The sequence below is a fragment of the Nothoprocta perdicaria genome, unplaced genomic scaffold (assembly GCF_003342845.1).
Source record: "Nothoprocta perdicaria isolate Ctin4 unplaced genomic scaffold, notPer1 scaffold_5, whole genome shotgun sequence".
Lineage (NCBI taxonomy): Eukaryota > Metazoa > Chordata > Aves > Tinamiformes > Tinamidae > Nothoprocta > Nothoprocta perdicaria.
Genome location: NW_020455754.1, coordinates 3320017 through 3347549, shown reverse-complemented (window position 1 = coordinate 3347549; position 27533 = coordinate 3320017). Strand labels below are relative to the sequence as shown.

The following is a 27533-nucleotide window of genomic DNA, read 5'->3' as shown; positions in this document are numbered from 1 at the left end:
GAAGGAAGGAAGGAAGGAAGGAAGGAAGGAAGGAAGGAAGGAAGGAAGGAAGGAAGGAAGGAAGGAAGGAAGGAAGGAAGGAAGGAAGGAAGGAAATGCATCTTTTCAAAAGAATGCATCTGTCTGAGGCTGCTGCCTGGCTGTAATGTTTAGTTCTCTGCTCCCTGAATATCCTTCTCTCACCAGGGTCCTGTTTCTTGATGAGCTCCTTGCAGCATGTATTAAAGTCATTCCTCAGCTCATTCTGGAATAAGCAGAACAGATTACTATCCATGAGCATCCCGCAGTACAGACCTAGCTTCCAGTTCTTTCCCATGTCTCATGGCTTTCCTCCTAAGCATTTCCAGGTTTCAGATTCTCATATAATATCAACTCCAATGCTTTTCTGAAATCAGAGTATACTACAGCAACTTTTACAGCAGTATTGCTGCCCTTGATCAAACTTTGGTATTTTATTACCAAAAATATCAAGATGATAGGATTTATTCTCTAATCCACTTTGATTTGGCAAATTCTATTTTCCATCTTTAATTCTTGATAAATTACATTCATTACAAAGCAATTTTTATTGTGCTGAAGATCAGAGTCAGATTGATAGGCTTATAATTACCTAGATTATCCACTTTATTCTTTCAAAATATTGGCACATTTTTCCTTTCAGGCTGATAGTCCAAGTTTACTGAAAAATCAAGATCAACCATATATAAAGTCTTTCACCCAGCTCTCTCAAAATACTTYTTGAAGAACAAGATGTAGTTATCTGAGCTTGCTAATTTTGAAGTGTTTAGCATTAGTAGTTGCTGTTTAACGTTTTGTTTAATCTCTACTGGAATGCAAGAGTTCATCACCACATAATATGGCTCCTAAAAATAGAACAGAAGTGTCTTCTGGCTATGTCTGCTTTTTTCTGAATCATGGTAAACAATTTTACCATTTTCCAGCTGATCAGCATAACTTCTATTTCTTTTCTTCCTAATATACTCAAAATCTACTTGATCTTCAGTCTACAGATTTTTCCTCAACAGTTGCTGCTGGCTTTATAAGTTCAGACCATTTCCTACCTCTTAAATACATAATCAGAGCTCTCAACTTGCCCTCCCAAYGTGAAAGCTCTGCCCAGCCTTGACTCCTGACCTCTGTCTCTCTGCAGGGCTGGTGGCACCGAGGCTCCACGGTGACCTGTGGTTATCACCGTCTATTCCCTRCATTGTTCTGGTTTAGCTCATAGTTTTCTGCTCTGTTAAAAACGTTAGGCATTGTCTAAAATCTTTAATACACTCATCTGCCTTCTGTGCCTCGTCCTGCCAGATTTCCCATTCATTCTTTCCCTTGAGGGTCTCTGATCCCCTGCAGGGCTGAAGAGGGATTAGGAAACCAGCCTGTCTCTAGCAGCACTGGGTGAGGAACTGCAGGCAAGCAGGAGGTACAGGGCAGAGACCTGACAGAAATCATCCTGAGGTCATTATTCAGGGCCTAGCAGCCTGAAATAGGCATTTTCAGAATAAAGCACTTGGTCTAAGTACACCTGGTGGTAGAAACGACCATGGTCTATGAAAAACTGAAAAACAGCCACATGACAATTTGTACCTGCCAGGTGTCTGATGCTGGATAAAGTTTCGTCTTTCTCTAKTCATGAGCAGCTCTAAAGGAGCTCATTTTCCCTGGAAAATCTGGCTGGTGAGTGCATGTAAAGCATGCCCTGCCATTATTACTTGGGAAATAGCTGTTTGAAAGCAGCTCGCCCTGTGAGGTTATTGATCTTCCTCCTTTTCGCATCAAGAAAGTAGTAAGGCTTGCAGCCTTAGACCACCAAAGTATGATCTCAAAGAACACTGCCCAGGGGCATGTGGTTCCAATTTATTTGGGTTCTTTCCTTTTAGTGACCTAGGAAGGCTACAACAGTTATTAATATAGCTTGAGAGAAGCTTAGCATCTCACTGTGTTTTGGATGAGTTGCACTCAGGAGGCTTGGTAAGGCAAGATGCTTACTCAGCATCAGAGAAGCACCAACCCTAGTCCCTGCCCACCCTAAGCCACAAGTCTGATGCTTCCYTCTGACACTGCAGCTCCTGGGCTCGGGCTCCCCTTTATAGCTCACCTTTGGGGCTCGTGACTCATAAACTCCTGCCCAGGGTCTGGGTCACTTATAGCCTCCAGCTGGGAAGGTGGGCTGGTAGAGACRGGGATGAGGGTACTGGCTCTCTTTGAGTTCTCTTGGAATGGGGCTGTTGGTCCAAGGGCAGCAGCACAGAACAGTCTGCAGCAGTTGTGTTTTTTCCTATGAAAAAGTGTGTTGTGTGGTCATTCATCTCTGATCACTACCAGAGTAAGTCTCTCTGCGTTTTTTTCCCCTTCCCTTCCTTTCCTCTTCYGCAGTGTGTAGTGTGTAAATACATGTAATCTCCTCAAAAGAGTCCTGCTACAGTTGGAGCAAACTTTTTCTTAGGCAAGATCAGAGCGTATGTGCTAGAAAGTACTTCATTGCCTTTTATATTATTTTCCCTTTCTAAAAAGTAATTAATTAATTAGCCTCTTGATTTCCTCTGGTGATACCAGCTTCTTAACTGGAAAAGATAATGTCTGAGTCCTTTATGTATTTTGTACAGATCTGGAGAAGTGTGTGGTCTCTTGGGTCTGGGATCATTCTAGCTTGTGCATCAACTAACTAATTTTTGAAGTGCGCCAGGGACAGAGCAGATTTAAGATGWATATGCACGTTCAGTTTTAATCTAACTGCAGAGTCTGTCATTCTTTAATGGAGTGTGAAGCAGTAGCAGCAGAGGCATGAATCAGTTGAGTTAGCTGCATGTATCTGTGCTGCAGAGCTCTGGGAATTCTGCCTATGCTTCATTTTCGAAACATCATGTAGAGTTGCATGGTTTTATGCGACAGCCCAGGGGTAACGGGAAGCTCCTGGGTCTGATTTGCTGGAGTTGGGTGAGAAAGTTAATGGGAAAGCATGCTGAGATAAACTGTGAGATCAGTGCCCTTAGAGAAGTGATCCTGTCTGCAATAACTTCCTACATGATAGTGCACTTGTTGAAACTCCCCAGAACTGAGGAATTCCTARTGAGAGCAGCACTTTGCCTGTGTTTGTGCTTGACCAGGGATTTTTAGGGCAGTTTTGCTGGTGCCTCTTGGGCAGGATTTGCAGGAGGGGTCAAGTTCTGCCCTTATAAACTTCAATGCCACGGTTTATGAATTTTCCTCTAAGCCTCCATAAGATGTCCCCTGCTGCAAATGTATTCACCCACCTGCACCTCCCAGCTTCCTCTCAATGCTCAGTTTGGTCAGACAGAAGTGATAAGAAATTTTTACTGATGAGATCTGGAGCTTAAGCTAACCCTTTTGCACAGTGGAAATTGCAGTAGATAACATCACAGCACGACCATACTGAGTTTGTTAGTCATAGCTACACAGAAGTAATTGCAAGAAGCAAAGATACCTAGGCCATAAAATACTTCTGAAGCTCAGGGATTGCAGACACAAACACAGGGACTGATGTGTCATGGCACGAGGCTTCACAGCAGGAGGTTATTTCCTGCTTGTGGTTCACAAGCTGGGAAAGTCATCTTGTGGCAGCAATAAAAAGGGAGAAATTTGCTTCCAACACCCTAAAGTTACAGTCATGCATGACATACAGATGGAGAGCGGTGCATGCCCACCACACAGAGATACACACTGCAAAACAGGCAGTAAGAGTGCAAAGCCAAAGTTGTGCTCTTCTTTTCATTACGGGACAAATGAATCRGTGCCCACAGCGTGTTGTCACCAGGCCTCTGTTCGGTGAGGTGCAATGAGGAATTTTGCCTGGCTTGCTCATCTGCTTTGACTCATTATTCCCCTCTTTGACCCAAATGACGCAGTGCTATCAAGTGGGATTTTTGCAGGCAATCTGAATCTGGAAGGAAAACAAGCGAAAAAAGGTTTGTCTGCACAGCTGGGAGAGCAGAGTAATAACATACTAAGATGCTATAACTGGGGAGTGATTGCAGGCTCTGGTGCCTCTTTCAGTGACATTCCAGGAATTGGATAGCACTAGGGAGATGTTTCCTTTAACCACTTTTTTCCTCGGCCTTCTCAAGGTGAAAAGCACTACCATTCTCATTAGCGAAGCTCTGAACAGGACTGCATGGTAGTCCCCTGACAAGCTGAATGACCATGTTTACCTGCTTTTTTTTTTTTTTTTTAATTTCTCCACGGCTCATCTACTGCCAGCTTAGGAGCAGGAATCTGTGTAGCTCTTTAGAGGAGAGAACGAGGAGCTCAGCATCGTTTAAGCTGCAGTAGCTCTGTTGGGCTGTAGTAGCTCTGTTGGGTTGCTGTTGACCTTGYGTGGTTGGTGCACATCAGACCTGTGCTCAGCTGGTGTGTGTACGTGGGGGAACGTGCTACCCTCTGCCATGGGGCTGTTGGCACTTGTCTCTGAGTAAAGTTCTTTGGCAGTTGGAGGGTGATAACCTGGCTAATAATTTATTAGAGGATTGGTAAAGCAAGCTCATTGGGCAAAGCGGTGAGCGGCTGTGTGTAACGAGCTTTGGATGGCTGTGCTTGTGTGTCTGCCCTGAGATTCAGCTGGGTTGGATTAAGGAATATGAGTCTTCTCATGGGCTGTGATTTCCCTGCAGGGTCCTCATGCCTATTTCCAGGCTGAAGGCTTTCCACTTTTTGTAATGTATATATTGTACACTTCTTCACTGTGTGTTAATTGACTGCAGTCAGTGCCCTGGATCGGCGGTGGTGTCCTGAGAACRGGGTAGCTGGGAAGTGTGTGTGCTCAGAAGGGCAATTTATAGTGAATTGTGGAGAAATTTTATGWCAAGCGAGCAAGAATGAAACATGGTAGCCTTACACAAATCCCCTTCACACAAACATATGGCTCTCCCCAAAAGCCCACCTGGAAGCCTGACTATTTTGTCTTTTTTTTCATCCTATGTGATGATGAGGGAGTATTAACATTGCTGTTTATCCTTATAAGCATAAAACCAGTTCTGTGACACTGYCATGGAAATCACATCCATCTATTGTTTCCACCCTTGTTCCTGATGCACTTGCTGAACTCAATCTCCTCTTCTTTCCTTTAGTTACTGATTGATATTACTTAGTGGATCTTGCTCCTTTTAAGAGACCCATAATTTCATGCTGGATATTTCTAATAATTTCCTGCACTGAGGGCATGATGTTGCAGGAAAAGCCTTAGAGAATTTTGATTACCAACTGATAGTAATTGCTAATGGTGAGAGCAGTAGGGTTTGAAATTTCACAATAATAATGTCAAAGTAAATAACGCCTTAAGTTTTATAATTGTTTTCTCTTCTTGGAGCTCTTATATAAACACAAATTGGTGCGCACAAAGATCTCATGAAAATGTCTCTGGACTGGAAGAAATTCACCCTTGAACTATCCATAAAAATTTTATTGCTTTACATATAAAGAAAATACAAGTTATGTTTTGCATTTAATCTTACTGTTATTGAAAATTCTGAAATTTTGGTTCGGTGTCCTTTGAAAGGATGAATTCATGAACCCAAGGGAAACACTTCTGTGATATTTTTTGCTATCACTGATACATACAATGAACCATCTCCTATGTGCAAGCAAAAGACAACAATTATTTATAGCCCAAGACTGAGAATATAATATGCCTATAAAAAAAGACCTCACTTGTGAGCTTTTGCAATTTAGGAGCTGAAAGCATGGCATRAAATGTCAATTCTGGCTTTGTCAGCTAGCAGGACTCTTGAATTTAGTAGAGGGTCTCTGAATGTTTGCTGTGTGCTGTCAATGGTGGGATCTCCTAGGCTGGATGTGATCAAGGAGAACGGGCAGGCAGAACTGCGTCTGCACATCCTTTCTAAAAGAACAGCTGTAAGTTTAGGGGATATATTGCTATAATTTTGTTATTATTTTGGTAGCCTTTAAACCTTTCTTTCTGAAAGTGCAGAACAGCTTAGTGGTGAGGTTGCAAAAGCAATGAGGTGATGGCTGCCAGGCTGTGAATGCCAGACAAGGAAGAAAAGCCCGTCTGTGTGCAAATACTCAGGKCACGGTGCTCATTTCCTCTGTGACCTGGATGCCGACTGTGGCTCCTGTGTCAGAGGCATCCGAGCCAGTTATACTTAGCCCCTGCGGTTTGGATTTTCAAGCCAGAGACTCGCTCCATGCGTTTAAAGAGTCATTTTGTAAAATAATCCTTCAGTGAAAGGACTTCCTTACGTCCTCTTCTACTTAAAGCTGCTTTTCTTTTCAGGTGACGCATCAATTTTTTTTTTTTTTTTTTTTTTTTCCATTTAAGTGAAGTACTGCATTTTAACCTGCTGCAGTGACATTCTTTCAAAATCAATCGAGCAATCAGTCTCTGGCTGACAAATGAGGGACAACTTAGCAATGATTCTTCCTGGGGAGAAAAGAGCCAGGGCAATGACAGAGAAGGCAAGAAGTGTGGAGGGAGGGCGAAATAGCTTTGTCACAAATGGATAGTGGAAACAGGGCTACTTTCTCTAGAAGCAGAATAATTTAGATCACTGCTATTTCCTATTCCTCAAGTGTTGTCTTGAGTGGAATAGGATAATCTCTTGCAACACCTGGAGGGTTTTGGGCTGCTCTGAAGAGATGAGCATGAAATTACMCTTGGACTGAGGAGACTGTCTTGGCAAGGTATCCGTTTAATGTGAGCTGGGAAGATGCTGCCCACTTGACCTCTGTTAACAAATACTGTTTTCTCTGATAATGATGCAGGTGAACTACAATAAAAATCACAACCCTAGACAAGAAATGTAGGAGGAATGAGGCAATGTCTCTTTTGTTCAATTCCAGCTTAAATTTGGCAGATGTTTAAAAAGGTAAGGAATCTTCTGGAACTGCAGATTCAAATGCATTATAATGGGAAGAGGAAGAAAAGGCATAAATCAATTATAAAATCCAGGAAGGAAAAGTCCCCAAAAGTTAGTAGAGCAAATTTTTTTTAATAAATTCATAAATGTTTGCTATATGCTTCATCATATGGGGAAAAGCAGAAGTGCCAGCAGCCCTGAAAGCACTGCAGGGCTCCCTTGTGTAATGACATGATGCTCTTCGTTCTGGAGAGCTCTTCCATGTGGCACTTCAAATGCATTGCAATTTCAGACCTGGTTGTTGCTTGGATCCTTCTTTATGGGGAAAAGATAATATAGCTGTGGAAAAAATGTTAAAAAGGATTTAAAAACTTTTTCAGAGTTATAAAATTTAGCAGGATTGGAAAATGTCATAGAACAAATAAAAACTTGTGTCAGGTGAAGTATTAGAAGTATGGTGACTAACTCTTGCACAGTGTATGGGATGGATGGATGTGTATGGTGTATGGGATGGATGCCATAAACATACTAACAGCACAGATAGAGGAGACTGGATATTTTTGGACAAAAGGGTTTTTGTGAAACCAGGTGATACCTTCATTTTTTTCTGATTTGTACCAAAAGTTACTTCTACTATGTAAGAAACCAACAAAAACAGCCCCCCCCAAAAAAGGGCAGGGGGGTTGCTGAAGAGAACCTTAATTGAAAACAAAGTTTTCTTGTGGTATTTAGCATCTCATGCCCACTGTCACTAAAGGAACAGAACCTCTGGTGCACAGATGCGAAATCATATTTTGGTATGTAAGATCATAGACGGATGAGAACTTTGATTATACTGAAATTGTGAATTTTGGTTCAGGAAGTTTTCCAAGAGACTCTTAATACTGAAGCAAACTCTCCCTACAGTACGTCCAGTAGCTGGTTCTGCTCTACTCTGAATTATCGCTTTGGTTTCCGACAAGTTCTTTATATCTTGGTTAACACCAGAAGAAGATAACTTATTGTCCAAGGGTGCTCTAAGACAGAGCTGCCTGGTGTTCATAAAGTGTGTTGGCAGGCAGAGAAGGGCTAAGATTTCTTGCATTTTGACTTCATTTTATTGAGTATTCTGTTTCATATTGTTATTTCAAATTGAATTTGGAGGTCAGTTTGTATAAAGGCAGGGGTGACTTGACCAGAAACTCTGTGCCAGTCACCTTATACTTGCAAAATGAAGTGGTGGTCTTTAATCCATCACATTCCAAACTTGCACTAAAAGGACCATTTGTAGACTTTAATTATAAAGACAGAAAATTCTGTAGGTTTCCATGCTAATATAAAACATCATATAAAACATATGTCTATACATACTGAAGTGCTAGTCCTGGTAAACACTGAATCAGGCCTGGATAGTGGGTGTTCACTTACAGTGCAAATCTAGCATTAAATCCAGGAAGTCTGAGTCAACATTATTACAACCTTTTTTTCTGAATCCAAAAAAACACAGTAACAGTACGTTTATTTGCTTTATTATTAATAGTGCTGCAGTGATACCATTGTACTTGGCTCTCTACAGACACAACAGAAGGGGCAACCCACAGTCTGAAGAGCTGAGATTATATTTTGAATATTTGATCCCAGAAATATATCCAATTTATTTTCTCAGCTAAATCAATAGCAGCAAACATTTGGTCTTTATCAGTGTGGTACATTTCTTTAGACTCCTGATGGAATTTTGATAAAATTAAAAACCCCTTTAGTGTTTATACCACTTAGTGCTGCTGAGAGTAAGTAATGTGCTTTAGGCTGAGATCAAAACTTGTAGTTTTGTAATTACAGTACTGCTATTAAATATTCATAAGGCTGTACAACATGGTGTCATAGGAAACTTAATTTAGTGGTAAATCAATATTTTAATTTCATGTAAAAAGAGAAACTAATTTACCAAGCTTTCTCGCTTGTCTTTTCACATCCAGGTTTTGCAAACCTGCTTCAGTTGATTGTCTTTATTTTAAATTTTAAAAGCTTGGAAGTTATCATGAACAGTCTTAGTTCTCTCTACCCATTCCCAATACAACTTACATACGTGAATGCCGTTGCATATCTTTTTACATGGGAGCATCTGAGTAGAGAATGAGATAAGTTACCCTTATCACACTACTCGCTCTTTGGTATCACCAGCACTGCAATATATAATATTTTCAGAAACTTCAGAAAGCTGTCTCTTGACAAACAAATTTCAGGAATGGTGTCGGTGTTACTGATCGATATTTCTTATTTATTCTAGAGCTAAGATTATCTCCTTTGTGAGAGTCTTTGTCAAAGTGCTCAGATTCATCTGAGGACCCAGAGATTTTCACTTGCAGAACGAAAGATGGGATGGATTGGTCAAGGGTGTTTTTCATGTGCCTCTTTCCATGTCAGCACCCAGACCTACCTACCTCCCCATACCCAGTGGGCAGAGGGTATATGGTCCTTTGGGTTCAGGGCTCTTGACATTTGCTCTCTAGTAATTTTTTTTTTTTTTGATATTTGGATGGAAGGAGCTGCTTCCATAGGATGAAAGACTGAATGGCCTGAATCTGTATGTGTGTATTTCTGTTTTTTTTTCTAACTCTGTGAGTAAAATAAGATATCGACAGAGGATTGTGACAGTGTTAGATGTATGATCTGCATTCCGTGCACTGTTTCTTAAGACTTCATTCTAAGCAACTATTCCTGACCACTATATAAATGAGTGGTCAGGACCCACATATCTACATGATCTACTTTCAAGGGAAAAGAGGCCAGAAGGGAAAAGCAAGGTGTATGGGGGTTGTTCACTGGGGTAGCTATGTACTTTTGACAGATTCTTTCATTTATAACTGTGCTTTCTAACTGTCTCCACTACAGGATAAGGTCTCTTCTATGGGCATTGAACTCTCAGCTCCCTATGTCTATTGCCTGTGATGGAAGAACTTGATGTTAATGTGAGGTAAGACAAACTGCTTTTTGCTTAATTGAATTTGTCTTGACTTCTTAATACCACAAGTATAGTTAGATGTTTATGCTACTGCCCTTTTTCTGTAAAGGGAATTAAGTTATTGATACTAGACAGTTTTCTGGACAGTCTTCCTTCCTCATATGAAGACACTAAAAATTTTATTCCCTAGTGTGATTAAAATTTTTCCCAGTATATTTTTATCATTTGCATTCAAAATACATACAACAAAAATTTTTCAGTTCATAAACACCAAGAGACACAGGGAAACACTTGCTCAAAGAGTACCTGAACCTCAGACGAGTGGGAACAGAGTGTCTATACCAGGAGGGAGGTATATTGCATTAACCAAGCCTTAGACTTTTTCATTAACATGTGCTATTTGCCTTTGTGGGAGACGGACACTGAGAGGTCTGACCCAGCACGAATGTCTTCTAAATGATATAGTGGTTTTTTTAATTCACTCCAGCAGGCATTATAGGAGCCAAAACTGTCCTTTTCTTGGTTTTGAGTGTTATTATAGTTTCTAGTTGCCCTCATCCTGGTCCAGGCCAGGGTGATGGGTGCCACTCTGCCCCTGCCCATTCACAGGCTGTGATTGCAGGTGTAGTCACCAGTAGTGACTAGTGATGACTAAAATGACTAGTAGTCACTTGGCAGCCACCTTGGGGGAAAAGGCTTTCAGAAGCATTCCTGCAAGAGACAGTTTCTCCTGGAATGTGGTCGGTGTGATCAGCTCATTTGGCCCTTCCCTGGGAGAGCAGGGCAAGGATCTCTGAGAAGAGACTTTTGCTTTGGTGAATTACTTCATCCTTCTTCCTGCCTAAACTTTTTCATTTTTTTTGAAAAAGGCAACACTAAGTATTTTTAGTGATGTGACAAATGCTAATCCATGGGAATTTGAAAGCTTTCCTAAATAAATATTGATCCCACATTTCCTACTTGTTTTGCTCAAACACAGTGGTCAGATCTCACTTTCATTATACTTCAGGAATGGTTATGTATTTTTTTTCCTAGGGGTTCTACTTCTGAACTGCAAGAACAATCCTTTGTTTTGCGTGATTTGTTGTATATATACTACTTCTATGTATATATATTTTTATTTTGACTCCATATTCTTCTAATATATGAATTTTTGTTTTTAAGCACGTTAGCTGTCAGCCACAAGTAAGTAGCTGCTGTTTCTCCTTTCAGCGTCCTTGATGTGAAATATTGAAGTATTTTTATTGAAGCCAAAGGTTTCCAAATGTCGCTTGTTCAGAGTTGGGCACATCATGAGTCGGAGAGATTAAAACACTTCAGTCCTCACTCGCCCTCCCCGAGGGGCTCAGGGATGCTCCAGTGGAAAGTCCACATGTAAAGAGGACCAAAGCCTGGGAAAATGGGAGGTGTTTTGATCACATGAGGACAACAGCATGATGAGTAGATGGCAAAAGGATAGTAAAAGATAGATAGCAAAAGGATTTTGTTTTGAGCTGAGTGCTGGGAAAATGGTCTATTGCTTTTTGGATCAGAGGAACAAATGTCTCAGTTATTTTAGTGTTTTTAATGAACTACCAGACCTTTTTGGTGAGGAATGGCTTTACAACTCTGTAGTACCTGAAGCTTTGCAGGCAGATTCAACAATGTTGAAGAGAATGTTTAATTTAAATGGAAAAATGTGGTTATGAATTTTACAAAGGCTGTGGTTTGAAGTTAAGAGAAATATTATTGGAAAATTTAGACAGTCAGCCCTGTATTTATCACAGCTGAGGGGGTGGCAGACCTCAATTTCTCTAATTAGAGAATTAAAAATAAATTACCTCACAAGCATTTCAGATTTATATTTTATGGATTTTTCTTATTTCTTACGACCTGGTAATTATTATTGGACACATCTATTATATGCAGTAGGTTAATGAGATACTGTCAGATGGTTTAGAATGAAAGTCAAACCCTCCAGTGGATTAGAACATGGAGGGAAAATGTTCTCCTGGTAGACAAATTTTAGAAATATTATTTGGTCACATCATAAATGAGAGTACAGTTGCTCTTCCTACTGACCAGCTCTAGCAACAGGCACTTAATGACGACTGTTGCTATATGGTGTTTGCTGYATGGGTGTCCCTGCAAAGGACAGGAACTCCTGCACAGTGTCATCAGCTGAACTCAGTGACACAAGCTTTGAGGAAGCTCCTACCCTAGCAGAGGTGGAGGTCCCTATTTATTCCCCTCCGAGGAACATATTTGCCCCAGGTTCTGACAAACCTGCACAAACTTTTAAAACATGTCTGTAGTTCTCCTTTATTTTAACTTGGTCAGTTAATTTCCTTTTCATACAGCACCAATAATTGACAGTCTTGGAGAGACTGGAAAAAGGCTGCCTCTTTTTGGATGCAAAAAGAAAATAGTATCTGCTGAATAAGTGCAGAGATGGCATGGGGCAGTTTGTTTTAGTAAGTCTACACTGGTGTTTTGCTTCAGAGCAGTAGTGTAGCTCTGAGTGAATTCCCCAGCCATCCCCACCTGTGGTGTATGTGCTGAGATCACATAAAACTTTAGGGAAACAAATGAGATAAATTCATTTTTTTTTTTTCTGAAGAAATTAAACCAGAAGCACTGTACCAACCATCTTAGTCTTCAGCAAGGACACAGAGGTCTGGACAATGTGGAGGTTCAAACACGCAACATCTGTGTTCAAGCAGAGTGGCCCTATTCAGGYAAGGGGCAGGCCTAAATCTGGGCCTTCCTCCCCTCCCTTGTCCTACAGGTGTGAGACTCTCTCTAACTGCTTTGGTCTATTTATCTGCTCCTGTTGTGCTAAATTACCAGCTAATATAGACATATGTACATATGCATGCACTTAAGTCACCTGGGAGTCCACAGGCTCCTGTTTTTCTGTTTACCCACCAGGCAGCTGGCTCCTACTGAGCAGTTAGGTACATAATAACCCTGCCTATAAAAACTGTGAAAGGAGCTTCCTGATACTAAGGACGTCCCCTACAGACGTCTGTGAGGAGGCCCAGGAGTGAGTACGCTTACACTTGCCAGTGTAAGCTGCAAAGAGGTTGTACACAGAGAACACTGAGCAATGGCCTTTTTAAACACTTCTCCAGCCTTCTTAGGCTTTGCTAAGACTTCCGTCATCTTGCTGCATGCTGTTCCCTCTAGTCAGGGGTAAACAAGACCCTATTAGGATGCTATTTGTATCTCACAGGAGCTGAATCTGACTSCTTTATTGCTCCTGGGAGCACAGATGAGTGAAATTCTGCATGCTGGTCTTGAGCAGCCTGGTGGCACAGTTTCGTATGCTTTCTCCTTTCTGAGCTCCAACACATGCTGTTCATTCATTTTTCCCACTGATACGTTGTTCTGCATGTCTAGGGTTACCAGCTCCTCATCTGCCTGAGTTTTGACTGAGCAGGAACCTCATGGTACTGTTCAGGATGCAGCTCTGTGACTCTCCCAACGCCTGCAAGTGGCTGCTCAAGTATTTCACTCACTACCTTGCTCGGAAATCTCTGCTGACGCAGTTTGAAAGCCACTTGCTTAAACTTTCAAAAATGCTTTTCCCTTGGCATGGGTTTGCAACAGTTCAAAAGGCTGGGGAGTTAAAAACTTTAGATATCAGACTGTGGGTAATCTTAGCACTTGTCCTTGAAAACTGCAAATCACTGTGCACTGGCTGAGGTTTCCATTAGATAAGCATTCTGCTAGAGCTTGCTAAATGTTGTCCCACAACATGATTTAGGGGTCCTAAAACCTGTGTTTTCGGTGTCTTAAACATTTCTAATTGCCTTTGGATGTGCTCCGGGCTTTGAGAATCTGGTTCTTTCCTACTTCATGTGCTGCACCCTTTGTACAGGTGTTGTGGGCAAGTGCTCAGAGCTGATTGATTCTCCCTGCTCTGACAGTTGGAGTCCTGTGCAAGCTCCAGCACCAACAGGTTCTGCTGTTCTTCAGGTGCATAAATGGGAGGGACTAAACTCAGGAAGAGCTCTCTGTGCATTTACAGCCAGGCCAGGGTGAGAGGAACCACGGGAGCTCTCATTCACACATTACTCAGCAATAAGGTGAAATCTCTGCTCTTTGAATTAGTTCTTCTTGGTCCATGGTATGGTTAGAGCTGCCCTCTGTACTTTTTTATACACTTTTAAAAGTTTGTTGTTTCCTTGGGTGTTTGGGAAAGGCTGTTACGCTCTTAAGAAATAAGCTTTTGGGAAAAAAAAATCACTAAACATTAGTGCAAGTAAATAGCTTTTATATAAGCATTTTATTGTAGCTGATGGTGAAGGCAGACTCCTTCTGTTAAATCAGCTATGGAAAAACTATATTATTTGACATTATCACCACAGTAATTGCTTTTTATTTTAGAGCTGAGCCCCCAAAACAACTGAATTTTAGATTGATGTTAATTGCCTCCAAACCTGGCTATATCAGCTTTAATTCTCTCAGTTTGTTGCTGAAGGTATCGTATCTTGAAATACTCTGAGAAATGTGGCCCTCCAGCTGTACATATGGCATTCATTAATCTTGCCTTGACTTTGAGAAATGAAAAGCAGGGTGAGGAAACAAGGAATCAAGTTGGTTGAATTAGTTGTGTGTGTTTGGAAACAAAGAAAACATTTCATTATTTAACCCAGCTACCATTTCCAGAATCCCCATAAAGAAGGATGGCAGATCTTGGAAGTTTCTGACAAACAACCTACTTGATGGTAGACTCTTTGAGTCAGGCTGTGTGTCTGAATTGGTCCCATTCTGGAGCCTTGCTGTGTGGCTGCAAGAAACTCATTTCTTCATGGACAACATGGAGAAGAAGCAGTGTTGTTGATGCCTGGCTCTGGCAGGGTCTGTTGCCTGAAACTGGGAAACTGGTAGGATAGCTGGTCGTGGAAAGAGTAGAAAAAAGTTCTTGATTCTCTCCTCCTCATCCAAACCTGGGTAGAAGCAGGAGCAGTAGTGGGAGAGTGACAGATGCAAAGTGCTCACCCTGCCTTCACTGAGCTGCTTGCAGGAGACTTGTTCATACAAACGCCTTTGCAGAGAGCAGGTAGAAAATGATGAAGCTGGTGGCCCATAGGAGGCATCAAGGGTGGCCGTAGGAGAGGAGTTGGTRGGTTCCCAAAGTCGCTTTGGTCCCTTTGAGCCCCTTTGCTTAGGGTATTGGCAGCCAGCAATGAAAAGGACTGAGGAAGCCAAGAGCTGAGAAGTGAGACAGGCCAGGTGGAAAACTGAGCTGAATGCAGATGTGATCGGTTAGCAGAGATGGAGGCGGTACTGAATGTTTGGAACAAAACAAGTATCTGATTTACTAACCCAAACTGTAGAAAATGAAAAGGTTGTAGGAGAGTTTGTGCTCTGCCAGTGGTGATTTGTGGAAAGCAAATAGCTTAATATCCTTCAAACAGGTTGCAGTGTAAGATGTGCACACAAGCACTTCTCAAAACCTTTCTATATTCTACAGTTTGAGTCATTAAATCATTGTTTATCTTAACCTCTCTAATTGCATTTCAGATGAGGTTAAAATGCCATTGAATAGGACAGAATCAGCTTAGAGCATTCTTTCTTCCTAGTCCCATTTTTAAGGGGAGATAAAGTCTAATCCTCCTGTAGCACCAGCAACATCTGTTCAGAGAGGTATTCACCCATGCACTTCCAGGAAGATGGATGCACTGACATAAATGTTCCGTCAAGTCCTACCTCRTCTGTGTGCATCCTCCAAATGGGAGCAGGGCAGTGATCAGAGAAATAGTTGAGAGCTGAGTATTTTCATCCCTTGATCTACAAGTGAACTCAAAGTGCCAGAGAAGATTCCTGAGTGCACTTGGCATTTCTGCAGGCTCTTCCCAGGGCATTCCCCATTGTGTGACACTGGGGACAGGCAGGTGCAAAGTAGGAGGGCAGAGTGAAGGAGACCTGGTGTCGAGGTTCAATTTTGTGTTTGGTTACTGAGGMTTTTTGGCAGATATTGCAAAAACACAAAAAAAATGAACCAATGTCTTTGCACCTGTGTCTCTGCAGAGCCAGGCTCTGCTCAGGAGGAATGGTAGATGTTATCAGCCCAGGTACTTTTCATACTGCCAAACTTTTTTTCTGTTTCTAGGGAAACACTTTACAGCGCTATATTTATCAGAATGTCTTTCCAAACACCTCCGCCAACTCTTAATTAGTGGAATTTTTAAGCCTGGCTCTAACTTCTGCAAATTAATAGTGTGCTCCCTTACGGCAACTGTGGTGTGAGACATATATACGCTCTGCTATAGTTAGAAGTGTGCAGATGTAGAGGGGCAGCTCCACAATTTGTCTGTTTTCTGAGTCTCCTGAGAGATATAAGGCCGTAATACACTCCTGAGATGTTATACRCCGCTTTTATTAGTGTGCCCTGAGGAATCTGCACAGATGAAAATGCCCTTGACAAAGAGATGGGCTGTAAAAATTAGCTTTCTGGAGTCCTTCAGCTCAGTCTTTCTTTATCTTYAGTGTCTCTCCACAAAATGGCACCTAATAAAGATTTTCAATAGGGTTAAAAAGGCTTTTTTAAGTATAGAAAATGTACTGAAGCCTGGCACCTCYCTGGGACTTTCCAGGATTTTTCTCTTGGCTTCTCAGGCTTGACCCTTTTCCTTAGCCCGGAAAAAAAAACTAAATTTGTCTCTGTTTGGGACTCTCTGAGCTGGCYGTGCTCAGAAGTCAAAAGTGAGGAGTGTGACACATGAATATTAGGATGTGTTGAGAGACAGGGCTGTGAAGCCAGAGACAGATTGGCAGCACTTAGGTTAATAGACTACAGTGAGTCATATTGACAAAGCTGTGTTTTAATTTTAAAATAGGTATAATGTTAGGCATCAAATGTAAGCTGTATTGGCATTGTGGTAGGTGAAAATCTAATGGCTCTTGCTTGTCTCTCCCTTAATAGTGGATTCCCTGAGGTTTTTTTTGGAAAAGTGCTGGAAGACAATCTTGAGGTCCAGGAGAGACCTCTGTTCTAGGACTGCTGTCTTGGGAATTGGGGCTGCAATGCTGAGGGCTGCAGGGAGCTGTTAGCAGCTGCAGATGGCTGCTGCAGTGCTGCAATGCTACCTGCAGCTGCAGAAAGAGCCATTCACTGCCTTGCAAGAGCATTTATAGTGTCTCAGATACAAAGGATACCATGTCAGAACATACTTAGTGGTGTTTGAGTATTTTTTGATTTAGGATATGCTGTGGATAGTGCAAATGATTGTTGATAGACTACTACCTTGAAGCAAAGTGCGTCTAGTATGCAGACAATAATTGTATTCTTGTAGAATTCAATATTTCCACTACATATTTTACTCTTACTGTACTATGGCGATGAATCATCAATTATATGACTCCCTTATATTATATGATCTAGCAAATAGAGATCTGCTGCTGTTACTACTTTTTAGAGCAAACTTTACTCGCTGTCTGGATCGAATGTCTTGCCTTGCCTGTTAACCAAGGAGCTGCCATCGTGTCCCCTGAGCTGCAGCATTTGTCTCCTAAAGACAAGACATTATTAGAAGAGGCAGTTGTCTGTACACAGSCTTTGGCACCGGAGGGACAGAAATCCTGGAGAACTGAAGCTTTTGGGGAATATTTCGCAGTTTAAAAATGATCACATTTTTTAAAAATTACATTTAAATTTTAATTTAAATTATTACATTAATACAKTACATTAATGATTTAAATTTAAATAATTAAATTTAAATCATTACATTTAAATCATTACATTTAAAAGAGTTTGAGGCACACTGAAAAAGGCACCCTCTTGCATAAAGCAGAGCATTTTCCTTATCTATACACACAGGTTCGTTCCTACTCAAGATCAGTGGAGACATGTCAAAGCTGGTTTAGGGTCACATATTCTTTCTTCCATCCCTCCTTAGTCTGGGCCTAGAGAGGCCAGCCTTATCTTGGAGCTCATCTCTAACTATGGCTCTGTGCGTAGGGGTAGTGTGTGACTACTTAAAGTAAACATGGAAACTTTCCTTGCTTTCCAATGCTCCCAAAGGTTTAACACACTCCCTGTTTGTCTGTTCTGCAATGTGAGTTTCACAGCCTGAGCGTTCTCCCACTGGGAATATTGGGTCACCACTCCTGCATGTGCCAGAGATATAAAAGCAGAGTCTAGCAATTAGAGTCCTGAGCAGATGCATGTCCCGATGGGTCTGAGTTCTTTCAAAAGCCAGTTCCAGAAATCAAGTATGTATAAACAAATTACTTCACTGAGTCCCCAGTTTTCCCTGATCTGAAGAAGACAAAAAAAAAACAAAAAAAACCAACAACAACAACAAAAAAAAAGACCAGAGCCTCCTATTGGCTCCTACAGCTCAGATAGAGCTCTCCTTATCTCCAAATATGTATCTATTGACATTCGTTTCTCTTCAACTTTTCTATTAAAGGTCCGAACCTAAAGGCACAAATGCTACTTGTTTCCAGAACTTTTCTACAGAGAGACCCAATGGTCTCTGATGATGAGACAATTCCTTCCTTCCTCCCTGTAATTAGATTAGCATGARGGCTCTTCAGGGCTTGCTGCTCACTTGAGCCTCCTGAGAGCTTTGAGGGCTTATCTGAGACATGCTCTCTGTCTTCTCAACAGAGAGTGTAATAGGAGAACAAATATATCTCACATAAGGAGAAGACAGGCAGGAAGGACATGGCTCAAGCTAATTTAGACAAGAAAGCTCAAGACTGATTGCTCCAAGAGGCAAAGGAGCTGTCTAAAAGCTGTCTGATATGTCTGAGTAGACTCGGCCAGACTTATGCGAGCAGAGGATGTCATGGGAGTCCAGATCTTGAGGTATTCTGTGGAAAAGGGAGAGTGGGAAAAGCAAGGGACATTCCCTTTCCACAGCTTACCACAGAAGRTTCTCTGGAGCTTGTGCACTGGGATATGAAGTGTCCTCCTCATGGGTAGAGGTCACTGGAAAATAAACTGTCTTACACTTTTTGTGGTATTTTGGACTATGCTGGAGTGGAGGAATGCAGTTTATCTCCATTTCTAAGCAGCTGGGATGTATTTGGTCCCACTACTGCCATTATTTGTAATTTCCATTTTTATAGGCCATAATGGGAATGTGATTCTCAGTCAGAGTTGGCAGCTGCAGTGAAACATGCRTTTTTATTTCTTGCAGTTCAACTACTGTTCAATATGCTTTCCCAAGCCTAGCAGCTCTGGGTCTAGTTCAGTGCAGGCACCTAGTGTTTTTACATTGCTTATAACTTTTACTGTAAGCCAGACTCACAGTTCTAGTTAATGCTGTCTCCTTGCAGCAATGTGAGGAACTGTTTRGATGTAATCTTGGTGATGCATTATAAAACAAAAGAAGATTTCATTGAAGCTAAACTCTATAAACTGATTTAGCTAACACTGTCCTGTACCTGGAATGCCTATTAAAGTTTAAAGGGCCAGAAAATTAATCACAGAACTGGCACAATTGCCAACATAAACTTGCATTACTCACCAAAGGCACTATGCCAGCTCTTCAGAAGCCCAGTGGCAGTATCTTAACTATCTTAACTGTTTTTCAACATTTTCTGATTGGCAGATCCTCTAAAATTTCCGATGGCTTTACTGACACCTAAGCACTAAATTTAAGCCCAGCACCAACAACATTTCTGGTTTACTTCTCACTGAGGAGTTTGGATCTGCAGATCCCAGGTTGAGTCTCCCTGTCCCAAAATGGACAGGGAGGGATCGTCCTGTTCTAAAATGGAGCAAAGTACCCAYGAATAGAAATGGCTATTCACAGCCATTTGTCATTTTTGAGCCTTATGCATCTCTTCCTGGTCCAACCTCTCTCCAACACCTTGATAGCAATGGCATTTTATTTTCAGTGATGTTTTCCTGGTGTATCTAAGATGGTGGTTGCAGACACCTCACATTTTTCTTATTTTTTCTTATTTGTAAGAAAGGTCAGAGGGTCTCTGAAGGTCAGAGAATAACTTGTGAATGGCCAGTCCACACCAATGCCACCAAGTAACTTGTAAGTCATTGCACTCCCTTGCAGAGGAGGTACCTCCATTTGTGTTGCACTGTTCTCCAGGAATGCTTTTTTTTCCAAGAATTTCCATCAAGGGCCTCTTCGGAGAAGCGCTGTGAGACACTGCTCCTGGAAGTTCTTGTACATGCTAATCTCAGGAAATCACAACTGAGCAAATAAATGCAGAGSTGCCCAGGGAGGATGCAGTGTAATGTGCCAGTAGAGACTCTTGGGTGGGATGTGGGTCGCATCTGAGCTGAGTGCGCGCCCTTATCTACAAAATGGTCTCGACCATTTGCCTTTTCACTTGGCATTCACTGTCCTACTGCTTGCCCAGGCTAACATCTTCTCYTGTTTATTTAAACTGAGACATATGATGAGGCTCTTGTGGAGAATATTTAGAATGTACACATATTTAGAATGTGCATTTAGCTGAGGACATAAAAGGAGGTTTAAATAGAATAAGAGATTTAAGTGCTCTGTTCACTATTCAAGGGCTTTCCATGTTTTTGCTGAGAAAGGACAGTTATCTGGAGCCTAAGCATAAAAGCAAGATTCATACATAACGAATTGACAGATGCAGACTCCGGTGGTAGGAGATTTCTGGCTATGACCTCTGCAATTAGCAATTCCAAATCATYATGATAAAACACAGTTTTAAGTAGCAAAGTAGGAAATGCATGACCTCTCAAAAACATTTTTTTGCCTTTAGGACTGATTTGTTCAGTGGCAGGATGCAGTGAGCTGCTTGGATGTTTCAGAAACTGGGTCACAGGTGGAAAACTGATTCCATGGATAAACCAGACAGTCAAATATTTTAAGGTGCACTCRTCAATGAATGCTACCTTTCTGTGCCTTAGTAAAGTTCCTATGTTGTCTTCAAGAAAGAAGTAAAAGTACTTCTAGTCATTGCCTTGTTATGAATGAGGTGTGACCTGATTTCCTTGTGGCCGAGAGCCTAGAGATTTCTGTAAAACGCGTTCCTAAAATGAATGTATTATCTTGCCTCTACCAAGTCTTCTGGTAGCAGGAGTAACAAGCACTTCTTTCATTTGCCATGGTTCTGGAATTTCTAGGAAACGTTAGAAATTAGACAGTCAATAGCTGTTGATGTCTTTGATTGCTCAAGATTTAGATAAGAAGCAAGGAAAATAACACAGCCTGGACCTTTTAATACACAGGGTGATGGCAGGGCCCTTCCAGCAGCCTGAACCGTTGACCTCTCATTTAATAGGAATTCCCTGAGTGCACACACTGCTTGTGAGGCAGAGTAGGACCTTTATGCTTTTTTGATTTTTTAAAAAAATTCTTATAGCACACTTGCAGGCTTTCAGCAGTGATGTAAAMACTTTTCCCTGATTCAAAAATGAGACCTCAGGGCCAGTGTCAGAGATATGTGTGTAAAGAGAAAGTAATAGCTGTGATTTTAATTCTGTCTCTGTACASGTGAAATTATTTGATGTGATATCTAAATTCCAATTCTTTTTGGTGTAAAGTACTTGCTAGGCTTTGTCTTCATCACTTATGAGTGTTGTTGGGATAAGGTGTTTCATTAAATCCATTCCCTGAGCATGGCTATATCGTATTGCTGCTCACACACAGAGCCTGCTCTGTTTGTGACTTACATGTGACATGCAATAGGCAATAAGCAGTTGTCTGGAAAACAGAGGATAATCACATTATTCAGATAGCAGATACAACAAAAGGCAGATTTACTTTCTTGTTTCTTTCAGCATCTTCTGTTCTTTATTAAACTGACATGTGGTTTGGTAGATGCATTGGGCTTGCTTCTGAAGAGCAATTCTAATTAGGAAGTGCTCAGGACATTTCTGATTAAAGGCATGTTTGATCTGTAGTTGTATGCAGGATTTACAAAGGAGAAATGATCGTTACAACATCTCTGCTGCGCTTTGTGGTGTATAAAGAAAAAGAGCKACATGAGTGATGACAAAGTGCTTGGCACAACAATGTGGTGCTTAAATTCCCACCCACGCCAAACCAGAGGATTTTTTTTTCCATTGCTTTAGGGTATTTGGTAACCTCATTAAAACAAGTGGACTCAGCTTCCCCAGAAAATARTGTTGTGTTTACATGGAAGTAAAAGAAGAGTATTCAGCATAAAAAAAGGCACATTAGCAGTCACATTTAAAAACATGGAAGTGCACTGTAAGGAGCAAAACCCTATGCTGAGGTCCTGCAAATTCCACGTAAATACGTTGGACTATTGGGTGTGTTTGTGCAGGACTTTGCACAGGATGTCTCCTGAGGTAGTTGTTAGTGGGTCTGAAAGTGAAGTACTGAGAGCAATAGCAGCRGTTGCACTTCCCTCATGTAAACAACGTGAACTTAATCTGACGTTAATTTCATAAGTTAATTTTAGCTTATATTTTAAGTGACAGTCTAATGGTTTTTAAGAATTGTACTTGCATGCATAAGTGTTAAAGCAGTATCCTTTTATATGTGGGTGTAAATTATGCAATAGTGATCTGTTGCTTGAGAAAGAGCAGAGCCAGGATGTTCAGCCTTCATTTTATGAAAAGCAAAGCAGACCTGAATTCTAGACTCTGGTACAACTTCCCTATAGGAGAAAAAGCTTTAAATTTTAGACACTGCTTCGAGACTCCCAAGGTCTATACTCATTTCCATGTGATGTTGCACATTTTCTATATGACTTGACAAACTACTGTCTTTTAAGGCCTCAGACCTTTTCTTCCATGATGATCATGATCAAGGCTCAATATTCAGTCCCATGTGTATTTCTATGTAGAAAGAGCAGGAACTTCTGCTGATGCAAACTGAGGAAGCTGTAGATGGGAAGGAAGCTCATCTTTCCCAGGACTGTAACTCAGTCTCTGGTCTTGACTAGTGACCGAGCTGTCTCAGAGTCTGCAATGGGTGCAGAGCTGTGCTCCCTGGGGCCCTTGTTCCGAGCCACGTCCAGCATTATGGAGTCTCTGGAGGAGCTGCAGGCAGGTGGGGTTTCCAGCACACTCCTGCTATCCCAATGGAGGCAGCGTTCCCAGCACAGACCTGATTGACTGTGCATCCCACACACAGCAATTTTTAAATGCATTTAAATGGCCTGTCTTTTCTTGTTCTTGACAATTCATTTTAATCATTATTATTAGCTATTTAAGCACTTAATTCTGTTGAGCGGCATTTGGCCTTTAGGAGTTATGCAGAGTAGGGGTGCAGTATCAGTGATGCTTTCAGTAATTTTGACCATGGGTAGCTGACTTAAAATCCTCTTTCCATAGCTCATGGAGATGTTTCCTAGCAGTGCTGGGCTGCCTGTGTCCCAGCATCAGTCCTTTGCACATGGAAGCAATGGTCCAACTAGAGCTTGCTAGAGTTTGCACTATGTGATGGTTTTTAAGTCCTAGAGCACCAACAAAAGCAAGTTGGTTTGCAGAACTCTTCTGAGGTCTAAACTAGCACAAAAGGAAAAAAAAAATAAAATAAAATAAAGGAGAGAGAAAGAAAAAAGCTATTCTCCCCACACTTGCAAATTATTTAGTAAAAATAATGCACTCAGTTAAACTAACCATCAGCTGAGTTATTTCAGTACATGGAATGGTGTTCCCGTCTTGTCAATAGTTTAATTAATCTTGATTTCTTTCTAAAACAGAAGTGATGTACATAGTTTATTTGCATCTGCTAGATGTGGTCCTGCCATCTATGCAGTCTGAAGAGAAGCAACACCAGCAGTATAACATTTAAATGCATTAAAAGAAATGATGTGCTGCTGAATGAATACTGATTTCTGATTAAAATGTTCAGGTGGTAATAGAGAAAAATACAATAATGCCTGGAAAACCATAGATCAAATAATTTCTTCCCTACGGTTGTGTTTTTGTTCAGAGGCTTACATTATTATGTTCATTCATAAAAGAATATAGCTTGAGTTTTATGTATTTAGCAGGCAACCTTTGATTTTTATGCCTAGAAATAATCAGGGGAGTGGGGAGGAGGGAAAGAAAATGACATTTGTGTATAAAGACCTACATGAAATATGGTGTCACCTGCAGTAGCAGAGTGAAAAGCCATGACTTGGTTGCTGGTGAAGTGGACTGCCTCCCCCCTAGATTTCTTATTTGCTTCAAGGCCACAGTTAGATCAGGAAGAAAGGCCGGCCTGGCAAAACCTGTCCCTGAGCTTTTAGTGATGATTCCCTTTATTTAGTGATAATTCCCTTTCAGTGTTAATTCACATGCACCCCATTATGAATTATGTGTTAAGGACCCTGCTGCCTTGCAGGGTTGATGCGGACACCTCATGAGCAGTTATTTCATCTTGAAGCTGCTCTCTGCCCATCCGTGAGTCCTTTCTTTAGTGTCTCTCCTCCATGCCCCAGACAGAAGTCTATATTATTGTGCCCTCGCTATATTACTGTGCCCTCTCTCTCTTTTGCTCTGGCGTGAACCTCTCAGATGTCTTCTCTTGCCTTCTCCCACCCTGAGCAGTCTGTGCTCCCCACCAGCCAGCGAGGGCTATGCTCCCAGACAAGTCCAGATTGCTGGTGCAGCGACGGGGCAGTTGTCAGTACTAAACAACTTATTAGCAAGTTTATTATATCCCACCACAACAGCGGGGAGGTCATGATGTGACACGTGCATGGACAACCCGAAGAGCGATGTGCCTGGTCTTACTGACATGAGTGATCTGGGTGGTTTAATTGCTGTATAAAATATGCAAAAGCACTTGAGGTCATTTGGAAAAGTTGAGGTATTTACAGGAAAGTAGAAATTGAGCTTGAAAAAATAATTACACTTTTTTTTGATAATAGTAATGACTATGCAAGCAAGCCTTTTAAATGCCTCCACATGTGGGTTTTAAACATTAATTCCTCATCAGCTTTTTACCTTTTTCCTTAAGTGGTTTCTATATTCCTACTAACCAACAATCATTCTGTCTGAATCTCATTTCCTCATAATAGCAAACCATCAATCTTTGCTTTAATAAACAGAGAAGCATGCTTGGAAGCTAAAGCATTCAGATTTGATCAAAGATGTTATGCAAACCATTGATTTTAATTTACAGCAATATCCACTTCTTTCATTATTAACATCTTTGAATTAGTGAGACTGAATAATTAACAAATATTCCTACTTGATGATGGATTATTCAAAAGGCAACTGCATGGTTGTTCATAGCAAATGAACATGCTTCCTGTGCCTCCAGTGATGGTCTATGGGCCATTCCTCAGCAGAATATGAAACAAAAACTCTAGGGCAATCTCCTAAGCTCTTTTAAAGGCTTCCAAAATTATTATCAGGGCAAATGCTCCACAGATGAGCATGCAGGGGCAYGTTTTTGACCTGCCTGTCTTCATTCAGAGCCCTGCGCTGTGGCCAGACAAGTGCAAATGCTGTAGATCAGAGTGCTACCAGCTTCAAGGCGACCCTGTCAGTTTACTTCATCTGTGAAATGTGGCCTTAAAACACTTCTGTGTTTCCTGCCGTTGATGCCACTTGCCACATCCTTGTTAAACAAAATAGATCAAAACCTGTCAGTCGGTGCCTTTTTAGAGATCTGCATGGCTGTATCCGTCTATGCTGAAGCAGCTCTCAGCTTTCATGCAGGGCAATATCTTGCACCAAGCGGCTCAGTGCTGGCCTCCATTGGCAATTCCGGACACTGTTTTGACCAATGACTTTCAAAACCTCTGTGCAACCAAGACGTGAAGTGGGAAATCCTCTCTGTGCCTGATCARGTGCACAGACGGGGTGCAGCTGAGGGCATCGAGGGCTGGGGGTCTCCATCTTGCTCAGGAAGCCCGTTCACATGAGAAGGTCTCTGGAAGTGCAAGGAGGGAATCTAAATTTTCACATCCTGTTATGGTCTGTACCCCTCCCCTCGAGCAGGGGTGGGAGGAAAACACTGGAGAGTCTTGCAAAAGGAGATGGCCAGCTCCTCCTTTGCAAGGACAGATCTGCATCCACCCCAAAACACCCCTGCGCTGAGTGTCATTGCTTAACTGGTGTCCTCTCCTGTGTGGAACTTGTTGTCCAAACTTGGTGAGTGATTATTTCAGAGCTCTGACTTTTTCCTAGTTGCAGGAGTCTTCACAGCCTGTGAGAGAAGGGAGCAGAAATCCTGCAGCTAATAAGTGAGAGTAGAGGTGTCTACAGCTATTTCTGTCCCAGCTGCACAGTGAAAAKCATGATTCCTCTCCACCCCCAGAACCCTTTTCTCTGACATCCCCCAAGCTCCCTCCTCCCAGGCCTGCAGAACAACCCGTGTAAATCACGATGAAAAAACTGTGGTCAAAAAAGTCAGCAATAGGCAGGAAACACCCAGCTTTTCACTGTTGTGTTGCACCACCCAGCTGCCTGGCATGTGGATGCTTTCACAGCCACATAAAGAGCAGCTGAGGGTAAAGCTCAACAAAAATGAACCAGCACTTGTGAGGGAGATGTGAAGATGGAGCTGTTTGGCAAAGTGTGACATTTTTTTCATTGATGCTGTCATGGAGCAATGCTGGTCTGTTATTGGTTCAGATGTTGGCTTATTTAGCCCGGTGCAATCACAGATCCATGATGAAGGTGCCTTTGATCACAGAGCTCTCCATGTTCCTGGAGGCTTTTCATTCCCCCGTGTACTCAGCCAGGTGGTTGGTAGCAGTGGCTGAGAGCTGCCTTTGAAGTTGTTTATTTTCCTTTCCCTCCTAATTTTCATGGGCTTATCTTCTACTGATGAATGTTATCAGTAAAGGCTCTGGTGATCAGTTTTGCTCAAAATATGTTTGCAAGTGCCTAGTCTTGCCCAGCAATGCAAGAGGCAGTTGCACGAGGAGGACAGAGCGTGGCCCAAGTGCAGCCTGTGCTGCTCCGTGAGAGCAGAATTGCCTTGTGCACATGGGAAGGAACTGACTCCTGCTGCTCCTGCTTTTCCAAAGCACTTGGTTGCTACAGATTCGTGTGTCACTAGCTCCCTGCCTCCTGAAACCTGACAGAAAGGACTTTTTTTCTGGAAAGGAAGAGATTTTTTTTTTTTTTTTCAATTTGGAGTGGCCACTAGTGACCAAAGAGCACAGGAATGGATGCCTCTTGCTTGGGTTTGAATTTGGCATATTATTACCAGCCCTCAGAGGGAAGTTGCCCAGACATGTACTGGGAATTCAAAAAGCAGAACAGAGAGAGGGAAGTCAAAGAAATCCACCAGGAACTGTTAAAAACAGCCCCCCTTGCTTGCAGACCCTTGGAAGATGAGGGAGCATGCAAGGGAAGTACTAGTGTATGCACGGAGGCATTCATGTCCTACAGTCAGAGGTAGAACGATGCAGGAGACAGACCCTTTTGGTCAATGGGGCAATTCTTATATCAGGTTATGGGAAACAGAACTCGCAATATTAACACCGTGAAACCCACATTTAGTTATATCAGAGGCTTCTTGATGTTCCTGAATGGACAGAAGAGTTTTCTCAGAGCTCAGAAGACATGTGGGTGCTTATGGGAGCCTTAATTGCCYTCACTGAAGTCATGCTAAACTCAGTAGACAGCTCTTTCTAATTAAGTGCAAACTCTTTCAGATGCTGAATAAAACCCACTCTTGACTTTGCCTTTCTCTTGTCTAAGCACCCATAATTGGCTCGCACAAAGATAAGTGTCTTGCTGAGTGCAAACTCATAGCTGCATCTGACCTCTTGAACACAGCACCAGAAACCTTCCTCCACTAAGCAAGAGGGGTTCCACTGRCATTAGCGCTATTAGAAAACCCTTAGGTTAAAAGAAGCAGCCCTACTTTTGCCATCTATGCTGGACCATTCTGATG

At 41.8% G+C, this 27533-nt stretch overlaps 1 protein-coding gene across 2 annotated transcripts in view; it reads left to right on the top strand.

Moving 5' to 3' along the window:
* Positions 1-2255: 2255 nt before the first annotated feature.
* Positions 2256-27533, top strand: part of HTR4 (5-hydroxytryptamine receptor 4) — an 81344-nt gene continuing 56066 nt past the window's right edge. The window contains exons 1-2 of one of the 2 annotated variants that reach the window (XM_026047558.1): positions 2256-2326; positions 9705-9786. In XM_026047558.1, coding sequence (XP_025903343.1) covers positions 9761-9786 — 26 coding nt within the window. In that variant the 5' untranslated portion in view covers positions 2256-2326; positions 9705-9760. Of the gene's footprint in view, positions 2327-9704; positions 9787-24773; positions 24800-27533 lie in introns of those variants that run through there. The other variant, XM_026047559.1, reaches the window with a different exon arrangement.